The sequence below is a fragment of the Varanus komodoensis genome, unplaced genomic scaffold (assembly GCF_004798865.1).
Source record: "Varanus komodoensis strain SLA01 unplaced genomic scaffold, ASM479886v1 scaffold38, whole genome shotgun sequence".
In the NCBI taxonomy this organism is placed as follows: Eukaryota; Metazoa; Chordata; class Lepidosauria; order Squamata; family Varanidae; genus Varanus; species Varanus komodoensis.
This window is the reverse complement of record NW_025335909.1, coordinates 2443802-2467416: the sequence shown is the minus strand read 5'-3', so window position 1 is coordinate 2467416 and position 23615 is coordinate 2443802. Positions and strand designations below refer to the sequence as shown.

Sequence of the window (23615 nt, the reverse complement as noted above, 5' to 3'; positions counted from 1 at the left end):
ACTGATGGCGCCTTATAAAAATGGAGCACATACTTGCTTGTGATAAAGCTACATTCCTATGTGATGGTGTTTGGAAATCACGGGCATTTCTGTAAACAGATCTCTGTGCCGAGATAAAAGTCAGAGCTTTCTGGAAAAGCGGCAGGGTCGCTATCTGTTACACTGGTGCTCTCTCGCTCTCCTCCTCTCTATGTACAGGAGGATAGGCTGCAGTATGAGCGACAAGCTTGGGGGTTCACCTGGAGCCTCTCTACTCTGTGCTGGCATTCATGAATGGAAACTGCAGGACTTGTGGAATACAACAACTGTTACTGTAATGGTCACACGCCTCTGCTCATACTCCCAAGGTCATTTCTGGCCTGCAAAGGAAGCAGGCTCATCTAAAATGCTCTTCCACGCCCTTTTCTGAACGAAGGGGCCTAATTTGCTTTTAGGGACCATGTATTCAAAAGCAGGACACTTGCCCACCAAACGTTCTGGTGCAGAATTCTACAATCTTCTTTTGCATAATATGTGGATCTGCTCTGAGATAAGATGTTTCAGGGCAATATTCATTCATCCATTTTTCATTTGTATCGAGTGCACCTTTGTCCCAAATAGGATTGCACGGTGGTGTACATGGAATGAAAGCATTCAATAGGATCATCTATAATCGAACTAGGCTTATTAAGAGAGAATCCTGGGTCAGTTGTGGCTGGATTTATTGCTGTTTGAGGTCAGTGACTATGTATATGAGAAAGCAGTACTGTATTTGCAGAGGTACGAGTTTACTTCCCAGAACCTCCCTGGCAGATGTGGTTCAGTGTAAGCATCCATAAAGTGATGCTTGATGGGACCAAGAAAAATCCCACATTTGAGTATAAGCGAAGGAATCTCAATTAGCAGGGATTAAACAAAGATACGTGTAGACAGCTTGATGAAAATGTCAATCTCGTGTACAGTTCCTGTGAAAATGGGAGATTTCATTTTAGGCATCTTTAAGGAACTGAAAGAAACTGAAAATAAAACAGCCAATAATGCTGCCATTATACCATCTATCATGTTATCACATGATGTGCAGTTCTGGTCAGCTGACTTTAAAAAAGGATATTGCAGACTTGGGTGAGGTGCGGAAAGGGGCAACTAAAATGATCAAAGGGCTCGAGTAACTTCCCTGAAAGGAATGGTTAGAACATCTGGGGTGGCTTAGCTTCAAAAAAATGGGAGATATGTTAGTGGTGCACAAAGTTATGCATGGCATGGAGAAAGTGGAGAGGGGAGACTTTTTTCTCCCAGCTGTCTTAACGCTAGAACCTGAGGTTATCCTGTGAAGCGGATCGGTGGGAGATTCAAGACAGATAAAAAACTTCTTCTTCACATAGTGCATGGTTAAAATAGGGAATTCACTTCCACAAGGTGCGAGGACGACCACCAATTTGGATAGTTTTCAAAGGGAACTGGAGAGATTCATGGAAGAAATGGCTATTAATGGCTACCATGTGTTAGTCCTGATGACTGTGTGCTCACTCCCCTATCAGAGGTATGCCTATGCTGGGGAACATGGGTGGGGGGTGCTATAGGGTCCTGCTAGGGGTTTTCCCATGGACAGTTGGCCTGCCACTGTGTTAGCAGAGGTCGGACTAGAAGGATCCACCGTGGCTGTTCTTACGTTCTTAAAAATACAGCCACAAAGGTCGTATTTGATTGTGCCAGGACTTTACCAAATGTGCCTTGGTCATAAGTAGAGGCACCAAGGCTGCCATGGCTCAAACCCATGGGCTGCTTCCCCTGAAGTTGCTTTTTTCTGCCTGGTTTTATCTGTAGACCAAGACTCACCCAGCTAGAGCATCGCATGAACTTGGAGGGGACTTGAGCTTCTGTTTAACCCAATATTTGGAAGAAAAGAATTTTATTAAGAAATTGCTCCCTTCACACATCACAAATTTGCTTGAGACAGTGGCAGTGCAGTCTGATAATTCGCACGAACGGGCACAGTAACAAAAAGCACCATCTATTTTCGCTACTTTGGCTGGTTCGATTTCCGCCAACCCAGATGCATTCTGCACAAGGCAGCTGGTTATCTTGTGCCAAGCCATCCCGTATCTGTCAGCAGATGTGCGAAAACGACACGGCCACCTACGATATGCGGATTCCATCTGGGTTCAGAGAAACGAATCCTGGCTTGCCATAAGCCATCCACAGCCCATACGGATCAACCTCAACACCTTTGTCCTTGATAACGAAACAAGACTGATGTATTCCACAACACCCTATGATACTTTCAACCGGTTTACATCAAGGATAGATGAGCTCAGCACTGGGCCAGGCTGAAGTCCTGTGCAACCCACAAATACGAGGCGAAATGAATAATAGGAGCAGTGAAGGAATGGCAGGCTGAGTGTTTCTGTACATGTCGTGTACAGAAGCACCAAGCTGGCCAGGGCTTTTTCACTCCCTATAACTCTTTCCATGGGGAAACCCCGTCCCCCTCTTCACAGCGCTTGCCGCTCTATTTGGCTGAACCGGGAGCAGGTGGATGCACCTAAATTACCTCCAACTTGCAGCCATGATTCATCTCCTCTGAGAAAGGACAACGCTGACGTCTTTGGAGCAGAGCAGGGAAGCCACACAAATCATCCCGGCCCGTTTTCTTCCCAAACTTTCCTCTTGCTCCCATGTGGCTGCCGCCTCAAGCCCTAGATCATCATGACGGACACGTTCAGTGGCTGGCCGTGCGGTGATGGATTCCGTCCTCCTGGCCCTGTGAAGAAAGAGTTTGTTTTTGTTTCCTTCCCCACTTCTCATGTCTCTTCCCCGAGGCCTCGTATGTAAATCCCACCACATGAATCCAACCTGACTGCAAACTTCTGAGCTCTTTCCCAAAGGCCATTTCTCATGAGCTAAGAACTTGAAAAGGTCAAAAGTATTCAATTTACTCTGCCGAAGGAAGCATTTCCATCTGTCTTCAGGGGGACAAAAGGACCAAAGGGCACTCGATCACTCACACTATTAATGTGATGTGACCTTAAAATGCATCGTAGCTGTTATTTTTGCCTCCCTTCCCATCAGTTTGCAAAGGGGGCCTGACAGGCCTTCCACTCACGGGCAAATCTTTTTGTTTGTTTGTTTTGCTCATCTGCACACACAATTCCAGATCCTTAGGTTCATTGGGCTTTTTCCCTTGCTTTCAACTTTTCAAACCACCTTTGACCTGTCATACTTAAATTACAGAAGTATGTTCATCCATTGTTCCTAAAGCCCGACTGTTTGAAATCTGACAGCTATTTGGCCTGCATCATGGGATAAATGTCTAGCTGGGGAATTGGCTAAACTTCCTGCACTCATTTTGGAGGACAACAGGTGCAATGTCATGGGAAGGAAAAGACTGATTGCTGGCTTTAAGCCCCATGCCTTCCAACATGCCAAGACAAGGTTCCAGCAACTGATACAGAACAAGGGAACGTCACATCACTACAGCCAGGTGGATGCATTACCTTGGAGCTTAGCTAACCATTCTGCTAATTGCTGGGCAGAATACCACCCCAGGCAAGAAAGAACCTTTGCTGCCCTGCCTGAAACCTTTGCTCCTCCAGTAAAAGTAGTCCCAGATTTTTAATCTAGCAATGTTTTTGAAACCCCCTCAGCATGTCCATTTGTATCCATATATACGTGTGAAAATGTGATGCAGTTCGTGTGAATGGGTGGCTTTGAGACATGAGCACAAAGGGAACAGTTTAACTTCTGCTAAAGCAATTAGCAGAAGTTAGCAAGGTCTCGTGGTCAATGGATTCACAAGCAAAATGATGCACACGCACAATTATTACAAAGTAGGAATGCCATTACTGAAGAATGGACAGCACAATAGCCAGGAAGATAAACTAACCAACTTTTAATCTGCAAGATTCCCCTTGCCAAATATGGAAGCACATTCACATGAACAGAACCGACGCTGCCCATCGTACGCTGATTGTTTTCCCCCCAGGGGTCCATCGCAACTCCAAGTGTATCTCTGCAGACACGGGGACTAAAACGTTCACTGGGACTCTCAGGATAGAGCCCATGTGCCCGATTCAGCATCGGCCTCTCCTCCTCGGCTGAGTCAACGCAGGCTCAGCCCCTAGCTCTGCCACTTAGCTTGGCAAATTTCATCGTTTTGGGGAACTCTGCTTCCCTCCCAAATATTGTAATGTGAGCTCACACATTAACCCAATGAGAAACCAGTCGCTCAACATCTTAGATTTCTGAATTTAGTCATGCAGAGAAGGCCTGGGGTTGGCCAGGGTTGCAGCAAAGTACTGTTGGGGCACTAGAAGGTAACTCCTGGGCTCTTTTCTTTTTCTTTGTAGACTTCAAATCCGATCGATGTAGCAAGCAGACCTGGTGCAGTACACCATGCTCTTCTGCAAAAGACACCAGGGGTAGGTCCAGAGCTGTCCAACTTCTCTTCCATTTTCATCAGATTTCTGCTAATTCAACGGCTACGAGCTCGAACGTAATTTCCGTGATTGCAGTGAGGTGGCAGTCGTCCGGTTTTGTATCAAACAAATATTCTGGTTTTGTTGTACAACAGAAATTGTGGCCTTTGGTTCTGTCATTTTCATGTAAGCCAATTTTTCAGGAATGCAACTATGGACAATGGGGAAAAGTTAATGGTGGTTGTTTTGAAAAGAAAGCAAGAAGAACTGGATCATCACTTAACAGACCTGTATTTCAGGTCGGTAGATGGAATAAAATAAATAGGCCCAGAGGCTGGACCTCTCCGTTGATTTCCTGAGGCTTGTGTGTGAATCGCACTGGAGACAAACCATCCATCAGTGTGATGGCCTTGTTCCTCTCCTGTACAAAAGGTCATACAAACATTCATGCAGGTTGGATGGAGCACAAATGAGCTTTGACTTTGAACCTGGGAAATAAACATACTTTTTTTTCAACAGCTTTTACAAAACCAGGTTTCCCTCGGTGTTAAGGCAGCAAATGTCATTGGGTCTTTCCTGCTTCACACAGAATAGGGAAAGCAGACAGAGTTCCTGTGTGACAAAGTAACTCTCTTACTGCTTTATTTTATCTCCTTTGTGTCAGCTTCGTCTCTTGAATTATATGCCTTATTTTTCCTCTGTATGGGCCTCTTTTCAGGGGAAACTGATCTGTTTTTCCACACTTCCCTTAGGTGTCTGATCCCTATCGGGCTCCAGTACGAGTAAGTAAGGTTTGTCGGGGATTTTTTAAATCTTCTTTTTATTAAAGTATCATTTGTGTAAATGTGACAATTTGCAGGTATGTGATATAAACCAGTCTTGCTGCTTATAAAATAGTACTCTTTCAACCCGTGCATTTGCTTTTTGCTTCACCTTTCCAAGTTAATCCAAATCCTGTGGCAAGAAAAGCTCAATACTTGCATAAGTTATGCAAGTTAAGTAAATTTGCATAATGTAAATCACAGTTTGAGTGTGCCATCTAGAAGAGCCATCTAGTTCCTGAATTAAAGGAGCAAAATCATTGCATTTGCAGTCTTCTGGACTCGTGAGAACTGAAATTCTTCTTTTATGTGTGCGTATATATTCACCAGCTGATGGCTGTTAGCCATGATGGCAGGATCCATGCTAAGCAAGCTACTTCCAACTACCAGCTGCAAGGGATAACATAAAAGGGGCCTGTGGCCTCCCCATCCCGTGTGTGGGCTTCTCTGGCGCCCATTGTGGGAAATGGGATACTGGACTAGAATAAGGGGTGTTCCTTATTTATCTATCACGTTGTTTTACTACATTTACTTTATGTGATTTGAAACATTTTTAAAAGCACGGTCCGTTTAAAAGCAATAAAACAAATGAAAACCAAATAATTTCTCATTCAGCAAATCAAGCTTGGCAGGATCAGTCCTTACTATCTAACATGTTCAAAGGCTCTGCAGAACAAAATGGTTTCCCAAACTGGGCAAATTAATCTCGTGTGGGAGGACCGTGCTAAAAGGATCCCAACACTAGTGGATGCCCATAATATGGTTTCCTGAGCCGGGCCTCAACGGCAGAGTGAGGCCATATAGTTTGATTTTCCCCCAGGTGTGCAACGGAGGAAGTTGTTAAAATTGCTATACCTTGTATTAAAAACATTAAAATTGTGCATTTCCTAACGATAAAAAGAAACCGTCTTGCTTCAGTTACCAGCGTCACCGACAACTAGTCTCAGTTGTTTTTTAGCTGCCTAATATGCAATGATTATTTTGACTGATGATTTCTGGTAGATGAAGATGCACCTCCATTTTAAAAAAATCCATTTGATTGCAGAAGCCTGGAAAGTGGTGTGCAGTTCATGTACAGATCGCCTGGCAGATCTACCATCACCAGCAGAAGATAAAGGTAAATGAGCTGCTCCGTTTGGAGACAAGACCCTCTTGGCTTACAGGCTATGCTCCCACTACCACCACCCCGATTAAACAAGTCCCTTCTCACGGTGTTGCTTTCATGTGTAAGGTGTGGAATTAATTAAGCCTTTCTATCTTTTAACATCTATCGTAGAGCTAAAAATGGTTGCGCTTGTGTGGTGGGGCAGGGCAGCCTGGTAGCAAAACAAGTCCAAGGTATTAAAAATGCAACCCAAAGGAGAAGAGAAGAAGAAAAACTGGGAGGTTTGTGGGGAGGGCGGGGGCGTACGAAGCACGCGTGTTTAATATCATTTCCCTTCTGCACTAGTACCTCCTGTGGAATATGGAGTGTTATCCTGTTCAGAGTGAAATGAGCGGTACGGTGAAGGACATTTTACAAAACATAGAGCAGGCGAGTAGAATGACAGTCATTGTGTCAGAGGTGCTTGGGGGTTTTCTTCTGCGGTGTTGTGTGGAGGGGTGGGATGGAGGGGTGCTGTGGAACTTACGAGGTAAGCGTGGTAGGGATAGCTGGCTCCCTATGCCCGAGTGAGACATTTAACGCCCGCAGGATTCTGCACTTGGACAACTGCAGAATCCACCGGTTTTTAAGCCGCTCGAGTCTTCTGTCATCCCTGTGATCTGCGCGTCACTGCTCCTAAGCACCCTACTGAGGACAGTAGTCACATTCTGCAAGGAGAGACCCAATATGTGTGAGCGAGGGTTCATTTTGCTCTGTGCAGTTGGCGTCAGAGATACTCAATGGCCATGCATGGAATTTTGGTGGAACGGTTGGGGGTGGCTCCAAACGTCCCAGGTGGTATCCTGGGGAAGCGGCCGTGTCCCCCAAAATGAGGAGGTCCATTGGCGGGATATAATGTCAGTCTCTAGAGGAAGAAACAAATGGCATTGCTAGTGAAGCCACAAGAACTACCTGTGCTTCAAAATCTTGGTTTGAGCAACAACCACAGATGCAAATGTTTAACGCCCTGTGCTCCATTAATTTCTGCAAAAGTTGTTTGCAGAGTGCTGAGCAACACACAGATGTCTGGGGATTGCAGAACCACAGAATCTTTGAAGCCTTGAATAGAAGCAGATTTAGTGTCAAATGAGTTGTTTTTATGCCCTTCTCTCCATTACCATCACCGCAACCGCTTTGTGTTTTGCTCATTAATTCATTGCAAGTATTTACTGGCATTGCTGGGTAATTAGCATCAGAAAAACAAGAAATCCGTTCATATTGAACCAACAGAAAGCCTCTCCTGGTTTGAACAGAACTGCACACATTGCCAGGTTTAATATGTGTACTATTATTTTTAAACACACAGAGAGAGCTCCTTTTTCTAGAAATTAATAAAGTTAGAAATGTCTGTATCTGACTTTCAAACAGTCTTAATTCAGTATTCCATAGAGCATTCCAAACTTATTGAAATGGTCAAGGCGTGATAGTTTTTACGCCCAGTGGGATCCAAAGGAATGGCAGAGCAAATACGCATTTCCAGGCAGAGCCATAGTTTTGTGCCAGAGCATTTGCTAGGCATGGCTGAAGCTTCAGGGCTTGACTTCTGGATGGCTCTAGTCACCAGTTCCCAGGTAGCTGCAGTGGGAAATGCCATGCTCCTTAAGGGTTGCTGCATTGCTCGTCTGAGACTGTGCAAGGTGGCGCAACGCAGCAGGCGCTTTTCTTGAGTCTAGGCGGAACTGGTCGTTGCGAGAGACGTGCGGCATGTGCCGAAACCAGCAGCAAGCCCGTGGCGGCAGCTCCTCTTCCCTGCCCCAGTAGTGTTTAGTACAGCAGGTGTAACATGACATTGTCCCCCCCACCCCAACAAGCAACAGCAACTACACAGGGAGACCCCAGAGTGCAATGTCACGTCATGCATTTTATTTTCCTGTGCATTACCAGAGGAGGAAAAGAAGGGAAGCAGAAAGGCTTGTTATCTCTCTCTCCATTTTATTAAAATCTCTACATACTGTTCCCTCAGCACATGGCCCTCAGAACGGTTTGCAGATAACTAAGCCCTGGAGCGCCCCAAAACGTAACTTTTTCTTGCATCGGCTCTTCTCTCTGTGATCGCAGAACGCATACCCTCCTTCCATTGTTCACTTATAGCTGCCATGCCTTGTAAGGAAAGCACAGCGCTTTCTGCTTCACCTCCACGGGCCCAGCTGCGCGTCCTCCTAGCACGGCGCTCATCTCGTCCTCGGCCAGTGTGGAGGCATGCCAGAGGCAGCTCCCCCACCCCGGCCAGCGGAGGTGCCCGGGCCTGTGGGGCACGCTGAACGCAAGCCGCGGCTCCTTTCCGCACCCTCTCCCTCCTCCTCTTGCCGTTTCCTTGCCCCAGGAAAGCAGCCGCCTCCACAGACCTCTGTCCTTTTCTGTCTGCCTCCCTGCACTGAAGCAACTGGAGTGGCTTTTGTCGGCCGGCCCCTTGAGGGCTGGCTCAGCCTGCAGCACTGGGCCCACCGAGTTCCTTGTGTCCGGATGAGGCTGCAGATTGATCGGTCTGCGGGGCGCGCGAGCCGCTCGGCGTGTCGCGTTGCATTCTCCCACCGAGCCGCCGCCGTGGGGCCGAGCGCTCACGGCGGGCCTCGCTCGTGGAGGATGCAGATGAGGAGCCACAGAGCGAAGTGGCCTCACGCGAGGCTGCTGTCAGAGCGTGTCTCGCAGCGTGTGACCGCAGATGCTGCCGTCACTCTGGCTGACGCTCCCTGGCAGGACTAACGCAGGCGTGAAGTATGAGGCATTTGCTGGCAACCCCGTCCCCCCCCCCTTCCCCTGGTGAAGAAGGGGGGAATGTATGATGAGATGGTTTTTTGTATCCCTTTGCAGCAAATGCAGCTGGACCCCCACAAACTCGAAATAGGCGGCAAACTCGACCTGTTCAGCAGACCTCCTGCCCCCGGCGTGTTCCCGGGGTTCCACTACCCTCAAGACCTGGCCCGGCCCCTCTTTTCCACTACAGGTGAGTGGTGCTTCGGTGCGACTGAGCGTGCCCTGGGCGGTGGCACAAAAGCGAGCAAGATCCGTGTCAAGGGGATGGTTGCAGATCGGTGTGTGGGCGACGTGGAAACGTTACCGGGAAGTTTTAAAACTTCCTCTCAAAACCACTGGATCGACATGGGTAGAGCCTCTGGCCTCAAAGGTCACTTTTTGTCTGTACAGAAAATGTAGCTGGGCTTTGCAGTCCCGTTTCTCCGGCTTGCTTTCCTTCTTTCCAAATTAAGATAGTCTTTGTCTTCCGAATTGACAAATTAGGAGCACAGCTGAGCCCTTCCTCAACTCTGGTGAGGTCAACAGGCATCTCTCCCCAGTGAAATCTTATAAACAGAGAGATCTGTATACCTTCTGCCTTGGGGTTTTTTGCTAAGCCCATCTCTTTAAACTGGTCACGGGCTTTGGCCTCAGGCAAACTTCTCTTTTGTCTTGCAACATGAAAAAAAATGCTACCCCCCCAGACACACAACTGTCCCCTTTCTGGCTTGGCCCTGCCTTCTCCCTCCCTTCTGGCTGTATATCCCCATCCACTACCCAAGCTCCCTTGATTTACTATACTTTTATTTCCCATTACCCTTTTAAAAAGGCATTAAGGTTTATCCTCCACCATAATGAGGACTGCACACTTCTCAACAATAGAGAGCAAAGTTGGTGATCTCAGGACTGGTTTTGCTGATTTCCGTGCTTTTTGTTACTTTGTGCAGTTCATCACAGCTCTCTAGCAATCCACGTATCTGCTGGGCAGAGGCTGTGGAGTATTGCAGCACTCAATTTAATTTATGAACCGAGCAGTTTCCAACTGCTTGTTTTCTTACTTGGACTCGTTGGGAAGTATCCTAAGGCGTCATTCCATTGGCACAAATGGCAACAGGAAGACTTGGTGGTGGTCTGCAGGTGCTGTTTGAGTTTGCAGAATGGCAGCACTGGACGCTGCCCACCCTTTGCTTGAGCATGAAGATGTATCGGGAAGAAAATCAGCTCGTGTAAAGGGCTCCGTGGGACAAGTTGTCCCACGAGTTGAAGTGGGGCTAGCTCAGTCTGCCCCACCGCTGCCTGCCCCGTTGGTATTTCCCCAAGGTCTCCATGTGCTGCCTGGGGTCGAGCCAACACATTCTCCATGAGAAACATGTTTTCTGCCACTGATCTATGGCACTGCCCTTCAGTGTGTCCTGTTGTTATTACTTGATGCTTGTAGGACACCATTAAACAAGATGATGTCAGATTTGAGTGTCTGAACAAGTTCTGGATGGTGAAGAGCTGGAGTGCTTCTTGCAGGGGGAAGGGGTCTGAGAAACTGGCTTAGGAAGGGTGCAATTCTAAAAGGAATGGAGTAAAGCTCTATTGAACAGACTGAAATGTAGCTCTGAGTAAACATATATAAGATTGTGCTGCACAGAGGGCAAATTAACAGTAGCCTTCATTTTAGCCCCAGATAAACAATCCCTTTGCAACTCATCTGTGCGTATATTAATCACAGGAGCCATTGGACACTAAATCTCAATAAAGTTGGCTATCAGAGGAGAGCAGGGCGAACAAACATTGTGACTCGCACAAAGACAAATAAATCTTTGGCTTTACAGTATCTGAGGCTCCCTCCTCACCTTATCGAGCAGGAGTGTCGCTGGTGTGAATCATGGGTCCTGCCATGTTGCCTTGTTACTGCAGAAGACATACGTTACCGTAGACCCAGGCGGTCTCTCGGGTAGGATGCTCAGCTGCCTGGCAAACGTTATATTTAATAACTACCTGACAGAGCGCAGTGCTGTCCCGGGCTTGCTCCGGAGGTTTCTTTCTTTATTATTATTATTATTATCAGCCCCGCGTAGTCAGGTTTGTAAGCCGTCTCCTTTGAAGAGCTCTCCCATCCATTACACACCTTCTGAAATCCTAGCGGATTAGAGAGATGACAGCCTCCATCCGTCTTGACGCAGCCGAGCAAGCTGCAATGTTTATAGATAACACCAGGTCCCGTTCGCGATGGCGGCGTCTCTCTCTGGGGTTTTCTTAACTCATTTTCTGGTTGCTTAGAGCCAATTCGCTCGATCACTTTTCGATCATCCCGTGGTGAGGTCCATGTGGGACAAAGCCAATAGCTTTCACACTGTGCTCCTAACAACCCTGAGGGTCTTGGGGAAGCTCATCCTGGGTCCTTCAGAGAGAAGAATAAATAAAGGCAGGCCAGCGCTCCTGTTGAGCAGCCTGCCGGTCGCGGCTGATCTTCCCGCGCAACGCACAGCACGGCAGAAGATGGGCCTTTCCTGGAGCAACAGATGTTTTGTCCCCAGGAGGCGAGGTCCCTGGCGGTGGCCCCTGCGCCTCCTTTGTCCAGCCTCAGATCCCCGGGCTCTTCCATTCTAACTTTTCACTTCTAGGCCTTGCCAGCACCACTTGCTTCTGAAGAGGAAGTAGTGCTGAAATATCTCAGGATGCCTCACGCCAGGAGACACCTGAACGAGAGCGTGAGCTGCTGGCAGGCTTTCTACCAACTTGCTTCCCCAAAATCTGAGCTGGCCAGGTCAGCAAATAGTTCATCGCAACCTAGATGTGGATCCATTTTGGACAGTGTACTGAATGCGCAAAAGATGTGATTATGAGAATATATGCGCTCTATACCAGCAACGGTCATAAAAGGGGAGGCGAAAGACTGTATAGGCAGTAGGCTGCGTAGGCATACATTAAATAGTGACACTCTGAGAACAAAGAAAAAAGTTTCTTCGCAGTGTATCGGTATATTGCGATATTTGCAGTCCCGCTTTCAGCCTAAAGTAACAGTGAAACAATCGAATTAAAATGCTTATTTCCATCTATTCTCTCTGCTTTGGCTACGAGGATTGTCTTGTTGAGCTAGTATCTGCTTTTTAACCCTTTATTTTTATTTGCTGTCTTTTGGCGGCAGCTTTGGGGCTGCTTTGACACTGGTGTCCTCAGTCTCCTTTTGGTGGCTCTCCCCCTTTTTGAGTGCCATTGAAGGGCAAAAGAAGAACAGCAGAAGGACTGGGGCGGGGGACACGGTGCTTGGGGCCTTCAGAGGGGCGGGTGGGGAGCAGGGAGCCTTTTGCCTGTGCTGCTGTCCATTAGCTGTTGATTTGGAAAGAAGCCTGGCATGGGACTTCCCTCCGGTGTGAAGTACAGGGTCTGTTTTACCTTTGTGGGGGCAGATACCTGATTCCTGCAGAGCCTTCCTTCTGTGAAACAAGCACTGGTGCGAAAAAACATGCGGTCGATGGAGTGACCTTCTGCTTTGCAGCCCAGCCCAGCCCAGCCCCCCCCCCCCACTTCCTACCTTGGATTCTCGGGCAGCTAGCTTTTCTGTTAGTGTCATCGGGTTGCCTTCAGGGAATGTGTGCTTCATAAAATTGTGCCCGTGGCAATTTCACCATTCTAAATATGTCCACTCATCCCAAAAGCTTGGAGAGCCCTGCTCTTTGCATTGACTGTAAAGTGCCTGAATTGCTACAATGTAGGATCTGTATGCGCCGATAAGGCAGCCTGTTCAGGTATGGATTGGTGCTTGCCGTTGCAATCTTAGGCAACAAGGATGTGTAATCCTCAAAAATGTCGCCAAGTTTAAAAAGCCACAACAAAACATTGCCACTCACCTGTCCCTCCCTCCCCAGCAACCCCCTCGAAAGTTCTGAAGTGGCAGATTGACAGTATCCCATCTTAATCTCTCCCATATGTTCAAATCTGAATTGCTTTCCAGTTGCTCGACACTCTCCTGCAAGGACTTGTGTAAGAGCCCAGTCCCCACTCCTTGATCATGCCTAACTTAACTGCTCCCCACATTTTGATTTTGGCAATCTTAGTGGAAGTTAAGTGGGAGTTCAGGTGGAAATGACAAAGAGGAGAGGCAACGGACAGAGCGACTGATACAAAAAGGCAAGCAAACAACCAGTGCCCCCAAATTACCTGGACCATCAGGTGCAGCTGCCCGCTTCTCCTTTATACTTGCATGTCAGACTCTGCGAACACTGATCAGGGAGACTGGCTTGACTTTCCTGAGTCCCTGCCCTGGATCCCACTCGGATGGCCACGGGCAGGCGTCCCCACGGGAAGACGGAATTGGGGACAAAACCATCTCCTCAGCAGTGAGGCCCCCAAAAGGGAACGGACCCGCTGTGCCGGCGGCTTCCCTCCGGCCCTCCTTCGCGTGTGGGTTCCCGGCCGTACTGTGTGGGCCACAGAGTTTTTTTCCAGCAGCTTTCGAGCATCGCACAGTGGGACACACTTGGTGGCCAAAGGTAGGGTCGTGTGCATTTCCCCCAAATCACAGCAGCCTTGGAGGTGACCAGGCAGCTCAGTCTGCCCTCACAGTCCTTTACACGCCCCGGAGAGTTGCACACGAGTGCAGGGATGACCAGAGGCAAGCTTACAACCGATCACTGATGCTCGAACCCCCAATTTGCAAAATGAGATGCTTGCCAACCACAAAACGATCGCCAAAAGGGAGAGAGGGCTGCTCCGGGGTTTGCTGTAAGGCTGATACAATTTATTATCTCACTCAGAAGGCCGTGGCCTTTCATGGCATCTGCCTGGTCTTTTGTGCATCTGAGCGTACCAGCATGTGTCATTCAGAGGAGAAATGATGCAGAGTCTCTCAGCTAATGCGTTCCACCCTGTCTAGCTAATGCGTTAGCTCTTGACATGGTCTCTTGCTCAGTCACTTGGTGATTTTCCAGAGGTCTTCTACAAGCATATTTAAAATATAGGCCTCTTTTTTCCTCCTGCATTCACAGGTTCTGCCCACCCAGCCACCACCCCCTTTGGACCCTCACCTCATCACAGCAGCTTCCTGCCTACTAGCCACTTGGCAGGTAAGTGTAAGTAAACTCTCCCTCTCACATTTATCAGTATTCTCTATATATGTGCTCCTGTCAATTAGCAATATTTTAAAAACTGGCATAAAGCAGGGTCAGTGTGAGGAGGCCTGGTCCTTCTCGGAAGAAACTCTCCTAAGCAACATTCTCCACCCTCATTAGAAAGCACGTCTGAACATCCCCTTGCTTAGAAGCAGCATCTTAAAGCACGCAGTTATCCTCCTAAGCAGTAAAGATACTCAGGCTGCCTTCTGCTGGACATTATTGCTCAAATCAAATATGTTTAGAAGATCTTTAGAAGATCCAACAATGTTTTCAGAAGGTCCAGAGTGATCCTTTCCCCTCCAAAAGACTCCTGCATAGATGTGATGGCCAGGCAGTCCATGAGAGAGCAAGAGAGGAGAATCTCTGTGCAAATTGGTGTTTAAGGGCCAGGAGAGAGGAAGGCAGGTATCAGTCTTCCAATGGTACATGCAGGGGTGATACAGGAATATATTAGTCCAGGTTCCAGAGGGCTTGCAGAAAAGTAAACCAGCAAGTGCAGATAGATGCACAAACGTTTGCTGTTTCTTTGGACTCCACAGAATGCCTCTAGGCAGCTTGTTGAGAGTCAGTGCGGGAACCAAAGGACCTCTGGCCTGCTCAGAGGTCTCACATGCTGGGTTCTCGTACACCAAAGAACTGCCTTCATTAGACTAGGCAAATGTAAAATTAAACAAATGGCTTTTGAGTCAGGCAGCGACCCTGAGAAACTCACACGTCTCATTATCAGAGGTATATCGCTTCTGAACTTAAGAGGTTCCTTTTTTTGCCAACCTGGCTAGTAGTCATTGAAGAATCCATCCTTCTATGAATCTCATTCTTTTTATTTTAAAGTAACTTTCTAGCTTTCATAGTTGGGGAAACAGATTTGAACATGTGATTTCGAATGTGTTCTGATACAGGGGGCCATGCTGAGTAAGTCACTCACCTCAGTTTTACACGCTTGCACTTGAAGCCCTGTTGGTTCCTTTTAATTCAGATATGTAGTAGTACTGGCTAGGACCCATATAACTGTTGGACAAGCTCCAGTTGTTGCCAGTGTTGAGGCAGGCAAAGAGGAGAGTGACTAGCCCACACCACAGACCAGTTAAGCTCAGGCACTGAGACGACAGATGTTCCACATTCAGCTGAGCTGGTGGGTCACACAGAAGACCCCCCAGAGGTATTTGTAGACTCTCATGGACTCTTCACGCATGGCATGAATTCAACTCCCTAGCAGTCTGGATGATCCTTACATGTATTATTTACATAATTCCATTATAATGAATTTATTAAGTTGTCTATACCCAATCAGAAAAGGGAGGCAAGGTATTTAAATAATTTGAATTATATCCACTTAACAGGTGCTATTTTCATACCCTGTGATATGTCATGGTGTTATAGTAGAATGGCTCTGACTCCTACTCTGCCAATGAAAATTGGGGGCACAGGCCATGCTAGTGTAGCTAGTCACTCATTAAAGGAAGAGTACATAGCCCTTCCATGTTCTGCCTATTTGTACTGCTAGAGCAAATAGCATCTTTTGCTCAGCTTTTCTTTTCATAGGTCAAAAGAAACTTTGCAGAGTTTTAGCTGTGCTCAGATCACGAAGGTTTAACAGGCAAAGACTAAAGAAGATACAGTTAGAGAAAATGGAGACCATGTTCCTGCCAGGGGTGGGGTGTCCAGCGAGGGCAAGATGCCGTTGTAATTCTGTACGGCAGATCCTAGGTTTTGCCAGGTTCTTGCTTCAGAGCGAGAACAATCCAAAGCAGAGTGGCAAAGAGGGAGGATCAGTGCATCAAAGGCCATGTCATGCCCTCCTTGCGCATGGGCAACTTTTCCGGCCACCAGGAAATAAATAATATATTGTGTGGGGAATCAGTTTGCAGCTTTTCGTTTTGCTGTTGCCATTCCAGGTGGATTGGGTTTCAGCTCGGTAGCTGTGCCCGACATTTTGGCTCTTTGGCCGCTAACTTTCAGCTTCCCTCTCTCTCGGCACGCACGGAGCTTAACTCCAGCACCTGTTTCGTGGAGTAAGCGGCTCAAATCCCTTCTCCAGTTTTAACATGCTGGGAATGTTCTGTGCAAAGAACCTTGCAGTGAGAAGGATCAGCTTAAAGTCTGGCCTAATCCTACTTGGATTCAGACCATTAAAGAAAAGAGGGGGAGGGGAGAGGGGTGCATTTCATTCTCCAGCATTCTTGGCTAAATGCCAGCTAAAACCCTGTTTGCCTTTCCAGATCCATTTAGCAGGTCAAGCACCTTCAGCGGCCTTGGGAACTTAGGCAGCAATGCCTTTGGAGGATTAGGCAGTCATACTCTGAGTAAGTACTGGCTGGGTTACTGCAGACAAACCTCCTCTCCAGAGACAAGCCACATGCTCACATTGAAAGCAGCTGGTGGTACTTTGCTTGAAACAAAGCAACGCTCTCGTTTCCTAACCTCCATTCTCCTTTTTGAGAAGGAAGAAAACAAAACACTGCACCTAAGTTTTCCAGGTCTCTGTGACAGGAGCTTTTCCATCATTTGTCCCTAACCCACCGGCAGCCGTGTTTCTGTAACTCGGGCTCTCCCTCTCCCCAAGAAAGTGGGCTCCAGGCGATCTGGGTCCCTCTGACTTCCTTTCTGTATCTGGGGTCTGCTTCTCAGAGTGTGTGTGACAGGCATGGCGTACGCTCGAGGAAGCTGCCGCCACATTGCGAAAGACTTGGAAAGAATGGGCGAGAAGGCTCGCTCACGCTTACCTTGCACACGTCCTTTTTTGGAAGGCTTATTCAGACCTGACGAGCCCCAGGGCAATGGGGGGAAATCAGGGCAGAAGCAGAAAGGGGCAGAGCAAAATGGTTCTAATCCAGGAGCCGACACTGCACAGGCGAATCAGCTTAACCAGCACCAGGTGTCTGTTTGGAAGCGAGTCGAGACAACCTGAGGGCCCCTGGCGCAGACTTTTCAGGCCTGTGAAATATTCAGGCCACTCTCATTAGCATGTGTTGTTCTGAAACACAGCCAGGGATGGGTGTCTTGTAGTAACTTTGGAATAATCTGATGAATGCAAAGACATGGAACTGTTGCATCCGGATGGGTTATCCATGTGCTTTTTCTAAGGCCAGCCTGGGCAGGTTACTTGTAGGAAGCCGCTTTGCCTGGGACCTTCTGCATGCAGAGCGTGGGCTCGGCCACTGGACTGTACAAGCTTTCCATGTGATCATCAGAATACATGGCTGGCTAAATCCAGTGTACCGCCTGGCCTGTGTGCAGCCACAGGATCGTTCGAAAATAAGACAAACACACCACAAAGACTCATGATCGGATCAGATCAGCATTGATAAAGATGGACGCAGGTATCTTAGATAGGCATGTCACTATTGTGTCTCCTCAATAGCGACTTTACATCTTCCAAAACTGGCTTGGAGTGCTAGTACTGAGAGAGAGAGAGAGAGAGAGAGAGAGAGAGACGGGGTTCAGGGGGATTCGCTGAGCTGGAAGCTTTCTGAGAAAAAGATTGGGGCTCACTACCTTGCCCAGGCAGGGGGTGCTCTCACAAAGAAAAGCCTTAACGCCATGGAAAGAAAGTGGGTTCGAGCGATGGGGTGCTGCACCACGTACTGTCTTTGGGACGGTATTGGAAATCTGGAGGGTTGCTGCTTAGGCACCGAGAGAACCTGGATTTTCAGCCATACCGCAGGACTGGAAAGAGTTTACGTTTACAGCTTTCAAACACCACAAAGTAACTGAACCTCCCACTGGTTCTTGAGGCATTTTTCAGTATCTCAAAGAGCACCCCAATAGGAAGCACGTCCCATCCAAGGAGCCATGGGAGCTTTTCTGAGGAAGGAACACGGAGGCGAACTAAGCAGTGTGCCCCGGGAGAACTGCTGCAGGCTGCTCAGCCTGTCGATGCCCCAGTCGAGCGCCTCGGCCACTGCTTCCCACGGATCCTGCAGATGGCGGGCCCTTTTTAACTAGCAGCGACCTCTTCGTCAGTGGCAGTGGCAGCCGTGGCAGTTTAGCTGTGGACACTAAACTGGGAGAGCTGGGTGATTTGGGACTCGCCACTCATCCTCAGAGCACATGGCCTCATCACAGCCCCCAGGTTGTTCAGATGTAGCCTTCCTTCTGCAAAGGGCTGCTCTTTCCTTCCACGGTTATCAGAGCTGTCCTACTATTTCTGTTTCTAAGTGTATGTGCTTTTTCCCCCCTCTAGCTTTGAAAGGATAACTGCTGGTAATGACACTTTTGCAGAACTTGTCTAGGACAAAAAGTGCTCCGTTCAAGCAAGGACGTGGAAAGCTAATGCGGTCTTTCCCCCTTTCTCCTGGTCCTAGGTCACAATAGCATTTTTGCCCACAAAGAAGGGCCCAGTGTCCAGAGCTTCAACAACCCACATGAGCCATGGAACAGACTCCATCGGACCCCGCCTTCCTTCCCGACGCCGCCTCAGTGGCCCAAGCCCGGTGACTCTGAACGAAGCTCCTCCGTGACCAATCATGACAGAGACCGAGAATCTGAGAAGAGGGATCTTTCCTCAAGCAAAGATGACCGAGAGAAGGAGAGGTATGAGAGGTCACCTGCTTCAGACAGGACCACTTGTCCTCCTGAAACTGAGACATTGCACTTAAAATGTTCTAAGCAAAATATATTTTGCCTATATATGTATATAGAAATAATAGAAATAGAAATATACTGAGCGGCAAAGAATTGACAGCTTTGAATTATGGTGTTGGAGAAGACTCTTGAGAGTCCCGTGGACTGCAAAGAAATCAAACCAGTCAATGTTAAAGGAAATCAACCCTGACTGCTCTTTAGAAGGTCAGATACTGAAGATGAAACTCAAATACTTTGGCCACCTAATGAGAAGGAAGGACTCCCTGGAGAAGAGCCTGATGCTGGGAACAATTGATGGCAAAAGGAGAAGGGGACGGCAGAGGTTGAGGTGGCAGGATGGGGTCACTGGGGTGGTGAGTTTGGGCTTGGGTGGACTCCAGGGGATGGTGGAGAAGAGCCTGGAGGAATGTTGTCCATGGAGTTGTGATGGATCAGGCATGACTTTGCAACTAAAACAAGGCAAAATGCCCATGATTCAGTAAGCATCCTGAGCTTGCTATGAATTTAGGCTTGTGTAGAAGGGAGTGGAGCATTATGGCCCATCTGCAGGTCACACGCCAAGGTGAACCGGCACAAGCCGAGCAGTTGCTGAGCAGCTTGTGTCCATATGTTTCAACGGATTTGGCATTCATCATTCTCAGCTGGTGTACCAGGGTCCAAAAAGAGTCGCATTTCTATGCCTGTGTAATAAGGACTTGTAATTGAAAAGACTGGTGACCTTTATTAAATAGCGCTTGTATTACTAATAATGCAAGACAAGAACACAGAACTGTTAAGTGACAGCAGCATGTTGTTTTCCCCTTCCAGGGATCTTCTGGATAAAAACAGACATTCAAACAGATCCTCGCCAGCTTCAGCTCCAGTGACTCACCAGATCAGCAACCTCATTCGCAGCAACAGCCAAACCTCTTGTGATCCCACCAGGCAAGTGGGCCTCGGTGAACGAGAAAGGTCTAAAGAGCCGGAGAGGGAGATTCCTGACCGACTGAGGGATCCTCCTCCAGTTGTGGAGCACAAGATCAAAGAAAGCCGCTCCCCAGTGAAGGAACCACCAAGCCATGAAAAAAGATCCTCCGAGGACAATGCAAAGCCAGTAATCCAGTCTGTATCTCCCTACAGCAAACCTGCACTGAGTGAGAGTTTAAAACTCAGCAATCTAATGAACAAAGACATTGAAAGAAAGCCAGAACTTCCGACTGACCTTCAGAAGATTAAGCATGATATCAAGGTCAAAGAGGAACGTAAGGAGGACGGTGATGTATTGGTTGTGAGCTCCGAACCTTCGCAGCATTCCAGAAGCGTCGAACATCCTCCACCACCACCTACTTTGCATGGCTTGCCACTGCCCCATAGCATGGCAGCCACAATGCCCATTTCAATGGGCAGCGTCCATCAGATGAACAACATGAATGTCCTGGACCGCAGCAGAATGATGACTCCATTAATGGGCATGAACCCACTGCCAGGCAGGGAGAGACTCCCACACCCCGGGTTCTCCTGGGACCCAATGCGGGACCCACTGCGAGATGCCTACAGGAACTTAGACCTGCACCGTCGGATGGATTTCCAGCTCCGAGCAGATCCCATCCATCGGTTCCCCACCACGTCTGGGTTCTACGATCACGAGCGCTCCTACCGAGACAGGGAGCCCCACGACTATAACCACGAGAACCTTCTCGAAGCGCGGCGCGAGCAGGAGCGGCTCAGGCAGGCCGAGGAGAGGGAGCGGTTGCACTTGCGGGAGGAGCTTGAGCGTGCCCGGATGCACCACTTGCACTCGTCCCCCATCGAGAACCACCTGGCCCACGTGCCGTCCTTCCTGCCTCATCTCAGCGGGATGCACTATCCCAGACTCAGCCCCTCGGCTGCCATGCACAACGGGATCTTGAACCGAAACCCGCCCACAGCCGCCCTGAGTGCCCCGCCCCCATTGGTGCCAGCCAGTAGTACAAGACCTTCCTCCCCCCGCCGGACTACGCCACTCACAAACTCAGAGTCGAGAGACTATTCTCCTTCTAGGAACCCCAAAGAAGTAGAGGCACGATAGTCCCTAACCAACAAACAGGATGAGTTTTAGACCTTGCCTGTAAATATAGGAGAAGGGGGGGGGGGGTCTTTTAAAAATGCACTGCTGTAAACTTTTTTAAAACTGTAAAATTTGTAGAAATTAAGCACAGTTCCATAAATAATTTGGGGGGGAGGGGAGGGTCACAGGCTGCAAACCTTCCAAGCAGGTGGTCGCTGAAAATGGAAATTTAATATATAGGTCTTGATTATTATTATTTTTTTTTGCTTTTGCTTCTGTGCTGAGTTAAAATATTACCAAGTTTGTACATTTTTCCCAAATGTGAGAAATGTTTTTAATGAATTTGTATTTTTTTTAATTTTGTGCTCTTTATTCACATAAAAGGCTTTTGTTTTTAGTTCAGATCTAATGGCCTCAGATCCTTAAGTAAAAACAAAATACATACCCAGGGTTTCTTAAAGTATTATTTATGGAAATACTGTAGTTTCGTACAAGTCCACTGTGAGGTTCCCAAATTGAGGCCATTCATTTCTCTTGGTACTTTGGAACTGAAGTTACAGATATATATTAAAAATAATAATAATAATAATAATAATGTACAAAAACTGTTTGTTTTTTGCCTTATATTACGGAGAAATGAGAGTTTTTTTGACTTCTTGTTTTAAACAACAAAAAAGAAAACAATATGTAAATATTCTGTTAATATAAATGTACACCAATATTGAATTCTTAACATAGGTAGCCTTTATAAAAAAAAAATGGTTTCTAGAACCACTCTCTGGTTATTTGTTAACATTATGCTAACTCATTTTTGTCACTGTCTGGAAAAAAACAATCCTGGCATACGTACAACCCCCGCATCCCAACTAATTGTGGCATATAACCTTCAACTATGCAAAAGCAGGTGGGGACAGGGAAGGACCCCCCCCCCCACACCCACACACTCTCTCTCTCCCTCTCTCTCTCACCTTCTCAGCCTCCAGCTAATAAATAGCTCTGTAGAAAGAATGGCAATACGATACAGAGAGGAAAAAATGTGTTCCACCCAGCATTTCCCACCCAAAGTACCCCTTTTTGTGGGGCTATTTTTTCCATTTCAGTTTAGTCCATATACTGCAAGGTACATTCAGTCAAAAAAGGTTCCCTATTACTTATTATCAAAGTGTGTACATCTCTGATAAACCAACACAGTAATAAGCAAGAGACGCCCACCAACACAAACACACACACACCTCTGGCCACCTTCCTCTCTCCCGTTCAGACCAGGCGCACGGGGCACTCAAACACAATCCCCGGCCGAACCCTTGTCCTCTCATTTAGCACGAGGAATGCTAGGAGCGCAAAACAAACACAAAAACCCTCCAATAGTTAACTGAAGAAACATACTGATTCTATGTCCTTTGCAATAACCTATTCAAATGTTTGTTTCCGTGTGAGAGCTGCCTTGAATTTTGGGGTTTGGGGCATTTTAAGCATGAATTCCACTTTTTTTTCCCCTTATGTGAATTTTGCTATGCCTCAGTCAGGTATGGAAAGAGTTCCTTTTAAAAAGTTACAATTGCTCAATCTGGTTGTTTGGCAAAACTGGAACCTGGGCTGGGTTCCATTCAGTCTCCTGCCCCCTAGAACCAAGTGTCAGGTCTTCGGCTTTTTTTTAAGTCCCTGCACACAGTGGGAACCCCACACCCCACACCCAGTTGGTTAAGTAAAGCCCTGGCCAGAAGACACAAACGAAGATTTCCTCTGCTTCACCTAGTGCACCTACCTTGGCGGTGACAGCCTTGTTTGTAACCGCCTCCTTTCCCCACTTTTTTTTTTAATCTTCCAGTATTCATGTTTTTATATTACTCTGAGTTTCTGCTTTCTGGTTAACTCAAACATCTGCTGGTATTTTCTTCCCTTGACTTTCTGTATTTCCTCCCCCTCCCCTCCTCCTGTCTCCCTGCATCCCCTGTAATTTTAAACATTTGGTTTCTTTGTAGATCATTGAAGATAAATACAACATTGATTTTGGATGAAAAAGGTAGTTAAGTGTTTGTGTGTCAGATCTAGTCAGAGCAACTGCCGGGAGGGAGAGGGAGAGTAAATGGTTTATTGATGAACGTGCTCAGCCTATTAACGCCGGTAGACCTTTGGCAAATTTGGATCATTAAAGAGTCGTGCAGCTCAGCTGGGAGTTTTCTGTTTTCTGCAAGCAGCTCGCTCGGTCCAAGGATGCTCTTGGCCCGTATAGGCAGCACTTGCATGCATCCGTCACAGAAGCTGGGCCTAGTTCAAAACGCCGCCACCTGTACCAAGCTGCACAGAGATCTGATCCTGCCATTTCTTTGGCGGTAGTCGCTGCCCTGCCCCACACAAGCACAAGGTTCTGGTCAGAGACAAGTCTGCAGGTGAGCTAGTCTCGAGAGAAATGCTGCTGCCCAGAGGCCAGTTCCATTGCCAGAGAAAACCGCATCTCTCCTCTCTTTTAGTTATGCAACTGGGAGACTAAGCCAGGCAAGAAGCGGGACCAGAGTTGGCACAAGGAACGCCCGTTTCCGATAGCTCCACCCTATCATCTGACATGTAAGAATAACCAACAACTGTGCCCAAATCTCCCAGATCTTCAGATTGGTGCAAACCTATCCCCCTCACCCTGTACGCACCCAAGTCTTGGAACTCGGGGGCTTACACGCATCCACCGGCCACGGCAGGGGCCCAGCAGTGCCAATCCCCACTGCCCCCTTCCCCCGCGGGGCATGCCCCTTCCTCCTCCTCGGCATTCATAGGACTGCACCCTGCATTTTTTTAAATCCTGCAATTCCACGC

At 47.7% G+C, this 23615-nt stretch overlaps 1 protein-coding gene across 24 annotated transcripts in view; it reads left to right on the top strand.

The window, feature by feature from the left end:
• FBRSL1 (fibrosin like 1) overlaps nt 1-22829 on the top strand; it is a 679964-nt gene extending 657135 nt beyond the window's left edge. For 13 of the 24 annotated variants that reach the window (XM_044440551.1, XM_044440550.1, XM_044440543.1 and 10 more), the window contains 9 exons: nt 4326-4397; nt 5147-5185; nt 6261-6332; nt 6666-6749; nt 9171-9303; nt 14072-14155; nt 16417-16500; nt 18502-18730; nt 19589-22829. In XM_044440551.1, the coding sequence (XP_044296486.1) occupies nt 4326-4397; nt 5147-5185; nt 6261-6332; nt 6666-6749; nt 9171-9303; nt 14072-14155; nt 16417-16500; nt 18502-18730; nt 19589-20828 (2037 nt within the window). In that variant the 3' untranslated portion in view covers nt 20829-22829. The remainder of the gene's footprint in view (nt 1-4325; nt 4398-5146; nt 5186-6260; nt 6333-6665; nt 6750-9170; nt 9304-14071; nt 14156-16416; nt 16501-18501; nt 18731-19588) is intronic. The other 11 variants (XM_044440562.1, XM_044440549.1, XM_044440560.1 and 8 more) reach the window with 8 other exon arrangements.
• Nucleotides 22830-23615: the final 786 nt, after the last annotated feature.